Source organism: Esox lucius, chromosome 21 (assembly GCF_011004845.1).
Source record: "Esox lucius isolate fEsoLuc1 chromosome 21, fEsoLuc1.pri, whole genome shotgun sequence".
NCBI classification, from domain to species: Eukaryota; Metazoa; Chordata; class Actinopteri; order Esociformes; family Esocidae; genus Esox; species Esox lucius.
The window spans coordinates 6,871,110-6,887,607 of NC_047589.1; the positions used below are offsets into that span (position 1 = coordinate 6,871,110).

The window sequence follows — 16,498 nt, forward strand, 5'->3', positions numbered from 1 at the left end:
AATTTCATATATTCTCCATAGTAGTTTGCTTTGATAACTGTGGCACAAAACCAGCACGTGGTGTGAGAGACAAACTTGCTGCCATTTGAGATGTTGTTATGGGGGGCCTTGAGTGGGCCTCAAGCGCACGACACCAGACACAATCAGAGAAACAAAAGGGTATTTTAATGGTGGCTGGGATGCAAGGACTGGTGTTAGCCCTGAGAAGAACCAGGGCATAAGGGAGGTGCTATGACCGAAGTCCGGCCTTTAGTCCGTTTCTACAACATGCTGTGACATATCTGCATACAATGCATTTGTGCTCTGGTTTAGATCAACCCCAGATGGGACACAAGAACATTTTACAATAGAAGGTTATTTATTTTATGAGCTGGGGGATGCTCTTGTAACACCCATATTCACAGAAGGCATCGCGTTCCCTGAGACCTGGCCTCTGCAAACATTGTCATGGCTTATTGTCCACAGATGACCAGCGCTGCTCCAATTCCCCACCTTACAATTTTTTGACCCGAAACAAGTTGTCCCAATGATCATACTATTTAGACATATTTAGAAGCAAAACATTGACTACATACATTAAAAAAAGTATTGATTAATTGGAATAAAAAACAAATGTTTAAAGGTAAATGTGGCCTAAATGGACTACATAATAACAAAAACAAGTACATTTTGTCATTTTTATGAGTAATTAGTTGGTTATGGATGTCAAACAATTATTGGGGGTAAATATCAATAGTGAGTACGGGGTTGTGATTTAACACCCTGGGTCAATTTGACCCACTAACATAATGAGTAAGCAAAATGTTAACATAACACAAGGGTTAAAGGGGTTGGGTAACCGTTCATGCCGTTCATGCTGTTATGTCCATCTTCAGTGTCCCAGGTTCACAGTGGGAAATAGGGCAAAGAAGCTGGTTAGAGTTCTGTACAGAATGACAACCTTCCTGCAGTTCAGAAGGTGAGGTAAACCTTAAAAAGATGTCTGTCTGATAGTTGTCGTCTCCAATGTTTTGTTCAACTTGTGATTTTTCACTTATTTTCCCAGAGAAAGATAGTGGTGAATGGAAAGAGAGAGCCAAACTCAACTGTATTTGTTGTTCAGTTTGGCAAAATCACATCATTTACATCATTTGTAACCTGCTCCGGAGGTCTGATACGGATTTCATTACACGCGTCTTCTGGAACAAGGGCATTCATTAAATCAGGACCTTTCTATTGATAGTTTCACTCCACCGCCAACATAGCTGAAACTAAAAATAGCCCAAAAAAATGCTGACTTGTGTTGCTTTATGAAGAGCCGTCAACAAGCAGACAATGGCTTTGCATGCTGGTCTGGCTGAAGCGCGTTTCTAGCAGCACTCCTATTCAGCACAGTAGTGAATGCTCGCGCTTCCAGAGGCTGACTAATTGACTGACGTTGGTGCTGCCTGGGACAAAAAGAAGCAGAGAGAGAAAAGAGGAGAAAAGCCTGATGGCTGCAGATTCTCAGTCAGCTGAGGATCACATGAGGGTGGGGGAAGGTGGGTGAAGGGGGTGGGCAGGTGGAGGGGGGGGGTACCCGAGAGGGCGCTGTTGTTGTTTTGTTAGGTCAAATGTCAACGGGTCGAAACAAACACAGGACACGGTTAACCATCAGTGGCGGCCGAGAAAAAGGCTGAGCCATTGCATTTTTTTTTATTGTCAGAGGGGGGAGAAAGGAAGAGAGGGAGCAAGAGGTGCCCTTGAGCCCATAGGGTTGGCAGTACCTGAATGGAATGATTGCAATACGTTGCAGCACGAGTGGACATATAAAAGACAGACATCACACTTGGACCCACAGTGGAGGCATATCAATATACCTTGGACAGAGATAAGAGAACAACCATCACATCAAAACTGTGTGCGTCTGTGGTCAGTATACGTGTGTGAGTTGGGGGGGGGGGGCAGGAGGACGGTACGCAGAACAGCAGTAAAATGGGGTGAGACAGCAATCGATGCCCTGACACGCTGACCTATCAGTAAACAAACAAAACTTCCATTATTAAATTTAGTAATTTTGCACCCTATTCCTAGGACCAAAAGAGCCCTAGACCATCCCTAGTACACTATTTCTGACCAGACTTATGGTCAGGGCCCTAATGGGTTTGGGACACACATCACGCCAATCAGAACAGCTGATGTGTGACTACTGATTGTGGATTCACAACAGTACAATCCACAATACCCAGTCTAGAGGATAGCTGGACTGACTATCAATGAAAGCCCTGTCATCTGCTGATATCACGGGGCATGTCCAGACAGAATGCCCTGGCTGTGTGACATTGGCAGAGTGCTTTCTGTCATTCGTTACGGGTTTTGTGGAGACATGTTTGCTTGAGAAGAGGAAGGATTTAGAAATTGCACAAGGCCTTTAAACCACCAATTTCCTTTCCATGTATCCAAACCCACAAATACTTCATATAGGGAAGGCAGAGAACGCAGGATTACTGCACATGAAACTTAAATCTTTTGTCACTATGACAAGTTGTTTGACGTGATTCCTGTCTGTTTCTGAAAGCTATGTCATATTTGCACTATTGCCAAACTATTCCTGTCAGAATCGATGTTGGTACTTGCTAGATGTTCAACGTGATTGCAATTGAGTATTATCTGCATGGGTCGAGCTTCATACAGCAAGGCCATGACAGCAAATATTAAGTGATATTAAACAGAGCAAGCAAAGCAGAACATGTTGGTCAGAGAAAACCCACAATCCCAAGGGCAAACGGAGACAGCAAGAAAGAAAGACTAAACAGTCTCACTGAAGTCCATATTATTAAATACAACATTGGTCAAAGTGTTGTAGAACAACTGCCAATTGTAAACTGAAATTTAAAAGTTCCAAGTAAAAGTACATTTGATCCGTGTTTTAAGAGATATTATTCTGCATGTCATTTCCAATTTATTTACTCAGTTCATATGTACAGGAAGTGTCAACTAAAAACCAATTCAAAATTGCCTTTAATTTGAAAGGCACATTTACACTCTCAGAACATTATATTCAGAATTCACAGTCTAACATAGAAATGGACATACAATTGTAAGGAATGGGTGGTGAGTGTAGTTCACTGGCTGGCACTGTGAAACAAACGCTTTGAATGGATCCATGCATCCTCCCAAATCCTAATGTATTCTAAGGAACTAAGGTGTTCATTGATTTCCATTAACATGACAACATGTTAAACGGTAACTTCATTATGTACTCGATGGACTAACGAGTACTGCCTAATGAAGGGATCCTCATTTTCCATTCCCGATTGCGACCTGAAATTGTGGAATTGTATCGATTTGGATTTAAACGACTCTATGAACCGTCTTTTGATCCAAAAGTGGACATGGCCAGAATAACTATTTAAAAAATTGGGCCTGTCCAATAACTTACTGGTCAGCTGTTCAGTGACATGTCATGGTGAGTTTATCAGGTGACTTGGTGATGATTCAGTAGTTGTTCTCTTAGGTGACAATGGCTACTGGGTCCCATCTGGACATGTAGTGATTTTATGCTTCAGAGCTGCTGCAGTCAGCCCCGTTGTCAGTGGAAGGATACTGGTACAGAGGGTTGGGGAAGGACAACTTGGCATGTCTCATGTCTGGATCCTGGTGCAGAAGGCATATTATAATATTACAATGTGACAGTGGCACAGTATAATGTGACTGACAGATAGACAGGCACAATATAACCTTACAGACAGACAGGCACAGTATAACATTATAGACAGACAGACAGGCACAATATAACGTTACAGACAGACAGGCACAGTATAACATTACAGACAGATAGACAGGCACAATATAACGTTACAGACAGACAGGCACAGTATAACGTTACAGACAGATAGACAGGCACAATATAACGTTACAGACAGATAGACAGGCACAGTATAACGTTACAGACAGATAGAGAGGCACAGTATAACGTGACTGACAGAGAGAGAGGCACAGTATAACGTGACTGACAGATAGACAGGCAGAGTATAACGTGACTGACAGATAGACAGGCAGAGTATAACGTGACTGACAGATAGACAGGCAGAGTATAACGTGACTGACAGACAGACAGGCACAGTATAACGTGACTGACAGACAGACAGGCACAGTATAATGTGAGGGACAGACAGGCAGCAAGACGGAAGGAGTGGCAGACATTAACAAACGTACAGAGACTGTCAGGCAGAATGACAAGCAGAGACTGGAAAGATGATTGACCATGGCAACACTGTGTTTGAGGCCTACCTTGACTTCACTCCTCCAGGGGTAGACACTGATGACAAGCCCAGGACCATCACTCTTCTTGGGCTTAAGCTGAGGACAAGTCCCGGGCTTCACATCCAGGGTGGGGAACTGAAGGGAGATAAAAACAGATGACCAAATCCTGATTAACACGAAAGAAAACATGGCTTCCGAAGTACAGGAAGCACGGCAAAATTTGAGGAATCAATGGACCCGTGAGGTTCCGGTCAAAAGCACTGCACTTTTTGTTGGGGAATAGGGTGCCATTTGGGAGATGTTTGCAGAACACTCATGTGCAGTTCTTTGTGGGTAAGTGGGTGTCGGTGTGTAAATTGCTGTGTGAAGCCAGTATTATTGATGTACCCCCCCGTGACTAGTCGGCGCAAAAGACACACTTTCCAGGCATCACGGCAGCAATCACCCCCATACCGCATAGACGCACACACGCAGGTCGCCGACCCCCATCATAAACGGTGCGATAGCGCCGGCTCGTCGTAATCCTTCTCACTTTTGCCGGCGCTCAACGCTGTAGCTCTCGCACACACGCACACGCGTCCACGTGTACACAAACGCGCATAATCTAGACACACTTCAGAAAATGACAGCCATCTCCTGAGTGAAATTGCTGTGATGGTATCTGCTCGCCGGCATCTTCTCTCAGAGGTGATGGAGGATAGAATGATTGTGTGGGCGAGTACACAGGCGTGCACACACGCACGCGCACACACACACACGCACGCACGCACACGCACACACACACACACACACGCACACGCATGCACGCACCCACACACGCACGCACACACCAGCTTAATTCCCCTTAACCCTTAAGCTGGAAATAGCCTTTTCCCTCATGGGGACTGGTTTGTATGTGTACAAAATACTCACACATACACAAACAGGGAGCATAATTAAAGGGGCTTAGGTGATAGGCTCACTGGCCACACTCAGACGCCACAGACAACTGTAATCAATCAACACACTAATTAAATGAGTATATAAGGAATTCTATAACATATGCCATGATAATAACACACTCTAGAATCTTCACATTGGAGAGAGAAAATGGTTGCGCTGACCTCTGCCCTCCAGTTAAATGCAGAGTTATCCATTACCCCGAAGTTCCGCAGGTCAGGTCTGCTGTGGAAGCACAAAGTAATTTAATTACTATTCTTTTTTCCAGTAACAGCTGTTAGATTGGAATTTAATGTCAGTTCAATGTCCAAGACTTCATTAAATCCTTGTGCTTCATCATTATTATTTGCATTATAACAACTATTACCAGCACCTGCACCACCTACATCAACAGCCCAACAACAGACTTACTCCCAGGAGCGCCTCTTCAGGAAAACATTCAGAAAACAGGCAGCACCAAGAATCAGCAGGGCCAGTCCAATGGCCACACCAGCGTACACAGTCTCTATGGGTTAACGAATACATGGATTTATAATTTAATGTACACCAAAGAGACATGTTTTAAAAAGTTGCGTCAATGAGGTAAGTTTCCCAAAACGACCAAGGATTCCTTTCCATTGAAGTGAGAGGATTGAGATTTTTTGTTTCAGCTTATTCTCTGCTGAAAAAACCTTGGGAAAGTCAGGTGAATGTTGCAACTCTAAGTGCATATTATAACGGGATGTTTAACTTCTACCTAGTCCAGTTTCATCTGGTGAGGGTGTTGACATGGAGGGAGAGGGCTTCTGTCTCACATGGCAACGGTTGCCTGTCCAGCCATCCAGGCACCTGGAAAGGTAAGGGTTAACATTTCAGAGTTTGAGGCAGAAGTTAAACCTGCACATTTCCGGTATGGACCTCCTTAACGCAGCTAACACACAGTGGAACATATCCAAACAACTTCATTTGACAGACACTCTCAGTCCACAGCCATGAATAAACAAAAGCCCAGAGCCTTCAAAAGTCAATGAGTAAACATGCAGATTCAATATGGGAGAATGATATCTTTATTATGTGGTGAATCCAACATGAACAGTACTGGTAGAGAAGAGCTATATTCAGGATCATCATTTGGCCAGTTGGCGCTCTTTTTTACGTTCTCAGAGCAAAAAACATTAGCCTCTGTGCCAATTTTATTCTGGACTTCTCGTCCAAGTACACATCTGCTCAATATCATGGCTAGTTCTAATGTAAAACACACACTGCTGGACAAAACCCAATTCTTGCAATAGGTTGTATTCTCATTCCAGATGGTATCTTTTCATATTGTGGCAAGTTGGACACCACTAAGCTGGTGTGTCTTTGGTCCACGCTCCTGGAGGGTCCTGTCCAGAAACCTGATCCTAGTTCAAAGTATGAACCTTTGGCTCTCTACCTACATAGCCCGAAATGAGGCCACCAGATTCTAAGGACTCTTATTCTGAAAGCATGGCCTGCAATGGCACAGTCTCTTATATAAACATAAAGCGAGGAAAAGAGAGGAGAGAGATGAAAAAGAGATTGTATTTTTACTGCTAAACACCAGCAAAATATCACCTCCCTAGAGTTTGGCACATTTTAAAAAAAAAATTGAAAAGGGATTCTTTGAGAATCATTTGCATCTCAATGCGATGCATGGCACTGTGGGAAAACACATAATACAGTCCAGTCCATCAAGTGACTTTGGAGTGAATGTTAATTTCCAGGTAGTGTTCAGGTAGAATAGCATTCACTATTCAACACTAAAAGGATAGTTCACCCAAACTGCAGTTAAGGAAAAAAATAGCTCAGCCATAAATGTAAGTTTTATCTTGATCACAGATAGTTTAGAGAATTTCCCATTGGCTAATGTAGGTGAACTATGCATTTTATGATGACATTTCATTATTATATTTTATTGAAGTCACAGCGGAAAACTACTACAAAGTTCCCAAGTTCCCATCTCTCAGGTCCTCAGACCAGTGCAGGGTTTGGGTAATAATGAGGTTGTGCATTCGTGTGTGTGTGTGAGAACCACTGAGAGTTAAACTCCATCAATATGGGGTCACAATAGTCTTTTCCAAATCCAGCAGATTAATCTAATGTAAGGGTCTTAACGCGGTTTCTCCACAAGACAATTGGTGGCGGGGGGACATTTCTAATATTGACAAGTGAACATCCAATGCAAAATCCCTCAGAAAACGTTCTGGGAGCATTGCACTAGTTTTGGAGGGTAAATGAGCGGCTAGCCCCCCTTCCACGGGATAAGCTGAGATTCCCCCACGGTCCACCGAGCGTGTCTTTTTCCAGGGTTGGAAACGACTGATGGGATTTCCATGTTTAAGACACACAAAAAGAGGGACTGAGAAAGTAAATAGGGAGAGAGAGGTCGGAAGAGAGAACAGAAATGGACAGAATCTTTCCGATGTGTAGCAGGGGTGTGTGGTGAGTGTGTCTGAGTCTGTTCAAAATGTATGTCTGTTGTATTCGTACTTACGTGCATTTCGGGCCGTGACTCTCTACATGGCACTCCCCATGATTCAGGCAATATCTTGGAGGGCATTCTGTAACAACACCGAACACGTTTCAACAGACAGTTCTGATTTAACTCAAGTAGTGTCACAAATTAAACTCCACTTACTTTCTAGAGCACCTGCCTCAGACTGTAGCACTCACATCGGTCATCGTAAAAACATTGGTACTGTCATGTCCCATCTCAATATGGTCACAGACACCTCTCCCAACTCCCTCCAATTTGCCTACAGAGCCAAACAGGTCTGTAGATCAGTGGTTCCCAACCAGGGGTACTAAGACCCCCAGGGGTACTTGGCCTCTCCACAGGGGGTACTTGAAAGCACTCATGACACCATAGGCTTACTAGTGAAATTAACATAAGGGGGTACTTTAGGGGTACTCCAAGCAGAGCAAAATTCTGTCGGTTGGGCAGTAGATGAAAAAGGTTGGGAACCACTGTGAAATGCGATCAACATGGCTTCCACTACAGAGCCTACCATATGGTGTTGTGGTACAGACTTAATTTAGACTACTTTTTTCTCCTAATCTTCCATACAGACCTTCTCCAGATCCTTCAGGTTTCGGGCTGTCACTGGGCAATACAGACTTTCAGCTCCCTCCAAAGATTTTCTATTGGGTTCAGGTCTGGAGACTGGCTAGGCCACTCCAGGACCTTGAGATGCTTCTTAAGGAGTCACTCCTTAGTTGCCCTGGCTGTGTGTTTCGGGTTGTTTTCATGCTGGAAGACCCAGCCACGACCCATCTTCAATGCTCTTACTGAGGGAAGGAGGTTGTTGGCCAAGATCTCACGATACAGGGCCCCATCCATACTCCCCTCAATACGGTGCAGTCATCCTGTCCCCTTTGCAGAAAAGCATCCCCAAAGAATGATGTTTCCACCTCCATGCTTCACGGTTGGGATGGTGTTCTTGGGGTTGTACTCATCCTTCTTCTTCCTCCTCCAAACACGGCTAGTGGAGTTTAGACCAAAAAGCTCTATTTTTGTCTCATCAGACCACATGACCTTCTCCCATTCCTCCTCTGGATCATCCAGATGGTCTCTGGCAAAATTCAGATGGGCCTGGACATGCGCTGGCTTGAGCAGAGGGAACTTGCGTGCGCTGCAGGATTTTAATCCATGACGGCGTAGTGTGTTACTGGGACTGTGGTCCCAGCTCTCTTCAGGTCATTGACCAGGTCCTGCCGTGTAGTTCTGGGCTGATCCCTTACCTTCCTCATGATCACTGATGCCCCACGAGGTGAGATCCTGCATGGAGCCCCAGCCCGAGGGAGATTGACCGTCATCTTGAATTTCTTACATTTTCTAATATTTGCGCCAGCAGTTGTTGCCTTCTCATCAAGCTGCCTATTGTCCTGTAGCCTATCCCAGCCTTGTGCAGGTCTACAATTTTATCCTAAATGTCCTTACACAGCTCTCTGGTCTTGGCCATTGTGGAGAGGTTGGAGTATGTTTGTTTGATTGAGTGTGTGGACAGGTGTCATTTATACAGGTAACGAGTTCAAACAGGTGCAGTTAATACAGGTAGTTCAGTGGAGAACAGTAGGGCTTCTTAAAGAAAAACTAACAGGTCTGTGAGAGCCTGAATGCTTACTGGTTGGTAGGTGATCAAATTCTCATGTCATGCAATAAAATGCTAATTCATTATTTAAAAATCATACAATGTAATTTTCTGGATTTTTCTACAAAGCATGTAGATTTCGTCTCTCACTGTTGAAGTGTACCTATGATAATAATTACAGATCTCTACATGCTTTGTAAGTAGGAGAACCTGCAAAATCGGCAGTGTATCAAATACATGTTCTCCCCACTGTACGTGTTCAGACCCTTTGCCAAACACTGAATTTCTTTTAGACTTCATCCTTGACATAAATTTCTTCATTTTTTTTTCATTTTGTTGCAAATTAATTTGATTGGACAATATTTAGAAGACATTCACCTGTACTTCATAGTGCACCTCAGAGAAAACCCAAGCCAAGAAGTCCATGAAACTCTCACACCGTAGATCTTGTGTCTATATAGTTAGAATTGTTTCAAGGCATAAATCTGGTGAAGGTTATTAAAAAAATATGAAAGCATTGAAGTTTCCCTGGGAACACAGTGGGGTCCATCATTGTGAAATGAAAGAAATTTGGAACCAACAAGACTCTTCCTAGAGCCTGCTGTCCAACTTCAGAGGTTCTCTGCAGACATGGGAGAAACTGCCAGAAGGAAAACCATCTCTGCAGACCTATATCAATCAGGGCTGTATAATAAATAAGTAAAGTGGCTAGACGGAAGCTACTCCTGAGTAAAAGACATGGAACATGCTGCCTGAATTGATTCTCTGACCTGATGCGTTCAAAATCAAACTATTTACCCTGAATAACAAGCACCACATCTGGCAAAAACAAGGTATGGCTCATACTATGTGGATGCTTCTCAGTGGCAGGGACTTGGAGACTGGTCAGCATTGAGGGATGGATGAATGGAGCAAAATACTGTGAGGTCCAAAATGTGCAAAGGACCTCAGACTGTGGCGAAAATCCATCATTCAGCATGACAACAACCCAAAGCACATAGCCAAGACAACGCTGGAGACTTGGGACAAGTCTGCAAATGTCCATAGTTGGACCAGCCAAAGCCCGGCCTTGAGCTGAGCTGGAAAAAATCATCAAGGAAGAATATGAGAAACGGCCCAAATCCAGCTGTTCAAAGCTGGTAGAGACAAAGTGCTGAATAAAGAGGCTATAAGTTAAGTCCATAAAACAAGAAAATGTGGAGAAAGTGAAGAGGGTTTGAATACTTTCCGAAGGCACTGTACACCCTCCTACATCTCGACAACCAAAAGACCTACGTAAGGAGACTGTTCGTGGATACCACAATCCCAGAACAAGATAAAACTCACCAAAACTGAAAGTGTCCAGTTCCATTGGTCAGTGGATTACCAAATACTTGACCAACAGAAGCAATGTGTAATGATGTACATTACAGATTGTTTGTCCTTAAGCATTGGAGCACCACAACAATGACCTTTCACCTATTCTCTACTCACTGTAGATAAACAACTATACAACAATGCATCTGTCAAGCTACTGAAGTTGATACTGTTCTGGTTGGTACTGATGATACTGTTCTGGTTGGTCTTTTCAGAAGTTGATGAAAATTGTACATATGCTCATGGCTGGGGGCCCAGAAAGAACAAGGCTGAGGTTGGCTTAAGAAAGATTCACGTTCCAGACCACCATCTCACAAAATCTCAGGTGGGAAGACAACATTACAGTGAAGTAAATCCTGAGAGTGTTTTACAGATCAATCATAAAGTCCACTCTAACCTCTTCCATCACCATTGTGTTTACGTTCGAGTCTTGCGCACTGCTAAAGTGCAGTTATTGTATGTCCCACAGAAAAGGACATCGGCTGCAACCTATCCACTGACTAAGACGTCTCGAGGGCATTGAAGCGTGCAGTACAGGTCAATCTCATCCAAAAACTTGTGACAATCCAGCCACATCTCTCATAGAGTAATGACACCTCTGCCATCTACAACAAGTCACCACCAAACTGTCACCTCCAAACTGATAACTGATTTACTATATACTGCATCCCAAAACTCTGCATGTCTGCCTATGTCTAGATAGAATTCCATATACTGGAATTGGAATGTGTACATCAACCTTAAATCTATGTATATTACATATTCAAACCTGTTTATATTACATATTACATATTCAAACCAAATTCTGACTCTACCATCTGAATGTCTCAACAGAAATCGAGACTCATCAGACCAGGTAACATTCTTCCAGTCTTCAACTGTCCAATTTTGGTGAGCTTGTGCAAATTGTAGCCTATTTTTTCTATTTGTAATGGAGATGAGTGGTACCCGGTGGGGTCTTCTGCTGTTGTAGCCCATCCACCTCAAGGTTGTGCGTGTTGTGGCTTCACAAATTCTTTGCTGCATACCTCGGTTGTAACGAGTGGTTATTTCAGTCAAAGTTGCTCTTCTATCAGCTTGAGTCAGTCGGCCCATTCTCCTCTGACCTCTAGCATCAACAAGGCATTTTGGCCCACAGGACTGCCGCATACTGGATGTTTTTCCCTTTTCACACCATTCTTTGTAAACCCTAGAAATGGTTTTGCGTGAAAATCGTAGTAACTGAGCAGATTGTGAAATACTCAGACCGGCCCGTCTGGCACAAACAACCATGCCACGCTCAAAATTGCTTAAATCTCCTTTCTTTCCCATTCTGACATTCAGTTTGGAGTTCAGGAGATTGTCTTGACCAGGACCACACCCCTAAATGCATTGAAGCAACTACCATGTGGTTGGTTGATTAGATAATTGCATTAATGAGAAATTGAACAGGTGTTCCTAATAATCCTTTAGGTGAGTGTATATAACACACAGTCCTCTCCTTCTCTTTACAGAATTTGTCAATCACCTCCGGTACTAGGAAATTGGAAATAGGAGCCACTCATCCTCGACGCTTCTCTGACATCACAACATTTTAAATACTCTTCTCCTAAAAACCTTAAGTGTTTCTCTCCTGGACCCCTTCTTTCTTTACCACAACTTTATTTCCCAAACTCCCTCACTTTTCATTTTCTTTCTCTCTATATCTCACTTCACCTTAGACTGAACGGGGGTTGCTTATCTGAATTGTTCAGAAAGTCATCCACACTGAAATCCAATGGAACCACCATCACTGTAACGACAAATCGGACCAATCCTAAATGGTGTACCTCCAGGGTTGAATTCCAGGTTGTCTTCAGCCAAACTCCCCTTACATTCTCTAAGTCGGCAGAAAAGCTGAGGTTTTGAAGTGTGGCTTTGGCACTGCACAGAATGACCTATGAGGTGTGGGTTGAAGACAGAATTGCTGCACTTCAGAATTTCCTTTCTATTGCCGCTGCTTACGTTGGCACTGACCTGACATTTTCAACTTGCGTACCGCTTCAAAGAAAACTTTAAGGTGTGTAATTTCAGAGTAGCCACATAGCGCACACACTAAACTGTTGTTAATGGGAAATAAGGGACAGCTGCTCAAGAACAGCCCATACTATAAAATACCATCAAAGCCATTATAGGAAAACATGTAAGCTAAGACATCCACGAGACAATGAGACAGAAATACATTAGTAAGAGACAGACATGCTACCATAGCAGCTGGACTCATCTGAGTGGAAGGGTAGACAGTCGATAGTGTGGTCACAGCGCTTCTGGAGAGGGACGCAACTGGTTGAACTTTCACACACCAGAGACCCCAATTCACACTGTGGAAGAGCTGTGGGAAAGTAGATTGGGGCATATGGAGAGAGAGAAAGGAGAATGAGGGATATAAGAGGGAGAGAGGAAAGAGAGAAGACAGGGATAGAGGAGAGAGATGAGAGGGATTTAGAAGAGAGAGAGAATCGGTATTAAGGACATCCTATCAGTTTAATTTCACTTTAAATGTATTATTCATCACAATAGCGCTGAATGAATGATTACATCCTCCAATTTCAAACAGTCGAGCAGTTTGAGCGCGGCTGTGAAAACACTTAATGGATGCACTGTTTTTCTTATATTGTTATGTAGTCCTGTGAATTACATATAGTCATTTCTTGAGTACACTACGTGTAACTTTGTGCTGTTGTACTGTCAAGCCTTTGGCCGGGTTGGGGTGGCAAATTAAAATCAGTTGCTCAATCAGCTTACCTGTTAAAATGAAGGTGACGTAAAACAAATGAATACACTGTAATAACAGGGTTACAGTTCACACACATACACACAGAGACCCTTACAGCAGCTGAATTCATCCTCTCCGTAGAGGCAGTCATGAACTCCATCACAACGCAGCAGGGACGGTACACAGGTGTGGTTCAAACACTGGAACTGGTCGGGCAGGGGACAGTTCTCCTGGGGGGGCAGGGTGCCCGGTACCAGGCTGGGACACTGTTCCTCATCGGACTGGTCGGCACAGTCCCCCTCCCCATCGCAGCGCCAGGACAGTGGGACACACTGGAAGGAGTGGGCACACCGGAACTGACCCCCGCCGCAGGTCAGAGGCTCCGGGGTCACAGGACCTAGGGGAGAAAAAAGCATGCGCTGGTGACGTGGGAACTGTCATGCAAAATAAATACGTTATGTACTCGGATTTATCCCACGCGTCACCTGTCTGTGTGTACTGTCAACAGAACAAACAGTGTGAAGAGTCCAGAACAGCACACTATTCCCTACAAAGCGCACTACTTTTGCTCTAGTGCACTAAAGCTGTGTTTCCCAACTTGGACCCCTGGGTACTTGGCCTAACCACAAGGGGGTAGTTGAGAACACCCAGGAGACCATCTGGCAAAAAGGTTTTGGGGGGAAGAAGCGCACTAGAGAAGAGGGGGCAACGTTTGGGATGAAGGGAGACGCCTCTAAACAGCTGACGGTGAAGAAAGCATAGGAAAGGTAGAAAAGAGAAAGGGAGGTGGAGAAGGAGAGAGTTGGAAAACAGCACGAAACAAATGTAATTGCTTTCCTGCCCTGTTGCTCTTTCCTCTCCACCAGCGACTGACCCACAGTGCACAGTGAATTCATACAGGCCCTCCGGGCCAACGGCCTCCATTAATTCACTACAACGCTCAGGTCTCCCCCCGGTACAATGGGCCCAGTTTATAGAGAGCAGGAGAAACAGAGGGAAGGAGAAAGAAAGAAGGAAAGAAAAACTGAGAGATGGGACCATTGCGGCTAAAGTCAGGGATGGTTGCAGCCTGTGAGCTGGTGAGAGGCAGAGGGAGGGGCAGAGGAAGGAGAAGGATGTCCATGCCAGAGGACTTCCGGATTGAGAGAGAACCCGGAAACGGGTCTTACCTCCCACCACACACTCGGCGGTGAAGGAGATGTCATCCAGGGCGACGTCGGTCCAAACGTCACCGCCCACTTCCGCCTGGAAGGTCACCGTGAAGGGGGCCGTGTTGGACAGGACGACGCCGGCGTATGACCACCGGTCGCCGTGGTCGCCACTAGCGGCCCACATCAGCAGGCGAGAGCCGCTCGAGCCGACCGTGTAGACCTGATTGGGCGCAACGCCCGGGATAACGACACAGTAAATGTCACGCGCAGCGGCTTTACAAGGGACACGCGCTCACACATAATTATCACAGAGTGGAGGACAAGGACGTACAACTTCTGCCTCAAATGATCCACTAGGACATTACGTTAAGAGGAGGTTTAGGATTTTACAACTTGATGTTAGATGGTCCTTCACCTGGGGAAGTGTCCTACAGGCCAGGAGGAACTCTTCACTTTCAGAAAGTGAGGTGGAAATCAATGGAAGTGAAGAGGGAACCTTTTGAAATTAGGTTGTAAAATCCTGAATATCGTTTATGCTGTTGTCGTACCTTTAAGGTCCCCATCCTGTCTGATCCGTGCATGTAGAACCAGAACCGTAGGTGACACAGGCCAATACTGGCTGGGAATGGGTTCCGTGTAGAAACTTTGGCGATGTCACCTTCCCTCTCTGTGGCTGAGTGCACAAACAGAAACTGCCCATCGCCACCTGTTGATCACGGATACTAACATGAAGACACTGTATCATGTTGTCTCCATTATGCCTTCAGATCATATGTACTGGGGACTAACTGGGGGCGGAGCCATTTACAGCTGGTGAAATTAGGTTACATGGGCCTACACTCTAACAAAGACTGAATATTTCCTGTTGTTGACAAGAACAGGATAACATATGTTTGCAACAGAAGGAAAAAGCTCTCGCATACACATTAAAGACATTTATGAAGACAATGTGTCCATCCCACACGCAGGCCACTCTAGAAACCTTTTCTCTGCAGTCATGCCATGCTCAGAGGATGCTCCTGATCTGGTTCTCTCCAGTCGTTTAGAAGGAGATTCTGAGAGGCGGTACTAGAACAAAGTGGGAGTTTTCCACACAAGTTAGAGGGAATTTGGGGTTGAGTCCCAAACCACATTATGCCCACCCTGGATAGTTTATCTCCCGGGGGAATGCTCCGGAATATTCCGGAGTCCTCACCAGTGTCTCCTCCAGTCTAGGGAAGATCTGCGTGCTATTTTTTTTATGACGTCCTCTTAAACTTTTCATCAGCTTTTATGTTCCACAGTAAAGCAGCTAATGCGTGATTAGGAAATAAATGTGTCCATGAAGTCTGTCATCAGAGACACTGCGGCTCCTCAGGCCTCTCCATCCGCCCACAGTGCAACTGGAAGAAGTCCATTGCTCTATCTCTGTGTTAGCCCCTTCCCTTGTGATTGGGTGTGTGGATGTTTGTTTGTGAGAGATCTGGCAGGATAGGCACATCAATATGCCTCCCCAGTGAGATCATAAGGTCAAATTGGGACACACAGTGCACTGCCTGGTGTTCACATTCATCCCCACAATCAATGAGCAGGGTGGCCGGTTACTGGTGGTACACACACACTGCCCACTAACTGTAGGGCACTTCTTTGGACAAGGAATGTAAGTGCACAACAGGGTATTGGGCCAAAAATTTATTTTGGCTACTAAATGCAAGCCAGTGACTTTGCTGCTGCACTCTTTTATGGGCCCCTAGTTAATCCTATTCCTTAATAATTGCTGTTCACTTCATACTTAAAAAAATATGTTTTTCAAAACAGAGACATTTTCAAAAAGTTGAACCAGTTAAATAGTTAAACCTTTTCACACGCACATACTGTACACACTCTTCGATGCTAATACCGACATGTTTTTAACAAAGAAAACAGCTGTAAATACTCCCTTAAGATTCACAATAAGCAAAAGAATGTCTGAATTTCCTGTGAGGATATCATCTCATTGCCATAGGAACACTGTCAAACTGCTT

General features: G+C 44.5%; 1 protein-coding gene across 5 annotated transcripts in view; it reads right to left on the minus strand.

Annotated features, from left to right (window-relative positions):
* Positions 1-2,885: 2,885 nt before the first annotated feature.
* Positions 2,886-16,498, minus strand: part of malrd1 (MAM and LDL receptor class A domain containing 1) — a 93,514-nt gene continuing 79,901 nt past the window's right edge. For 2 of the 5 annotated variants that reach the window (XM_010902748.4, XM_020044868.2), the window contains exons 26-35: positions 15,044-15,201; positions 14,514-14,715; positions 13,460-13,741; positions 12,835-12,960; positions 7,658-7,724; positions 5,900-5,991; positions 5,575-5,668; positions 5,328-5,388; positions 4,252-4,359; positions 2,886-3,615 (exon numbers count right to left, since the gene is read on the minus strand). In XM_010902748.4, the coding sequence (XP_010901050.2) occupies positions 3,517-3,615; positions 4,252-4,359; positions 5,328-5,388; positions 5,575-5,668; positions 5,900-5,991; positions 7,658-7,724; positions 12,835-12,960; positions 13,460-13,741; positions 14,514-14,715; positions 15,044-15,201 (1,289 nt within the window). In that variant the 3' untranslated portion in view covers positions 2,886-3,516. Of the gene's footprint in view, positions 3,616-4,251; positions 4,360-5,327; positions 5,389-5,574; positions 5,669-5,899; positions 5,992-7,657; positions 7,725-12,834; positions 12,961-13,459; positions 13,742-14,513; positions 14,716-15,043; positions 15,202-16,498 lie in introns of those variants that run through there. The other 3 variants (XM_020044867.2, XR_002196502.2, XR_002196503.2) reach the window with 3 other exon arrangements.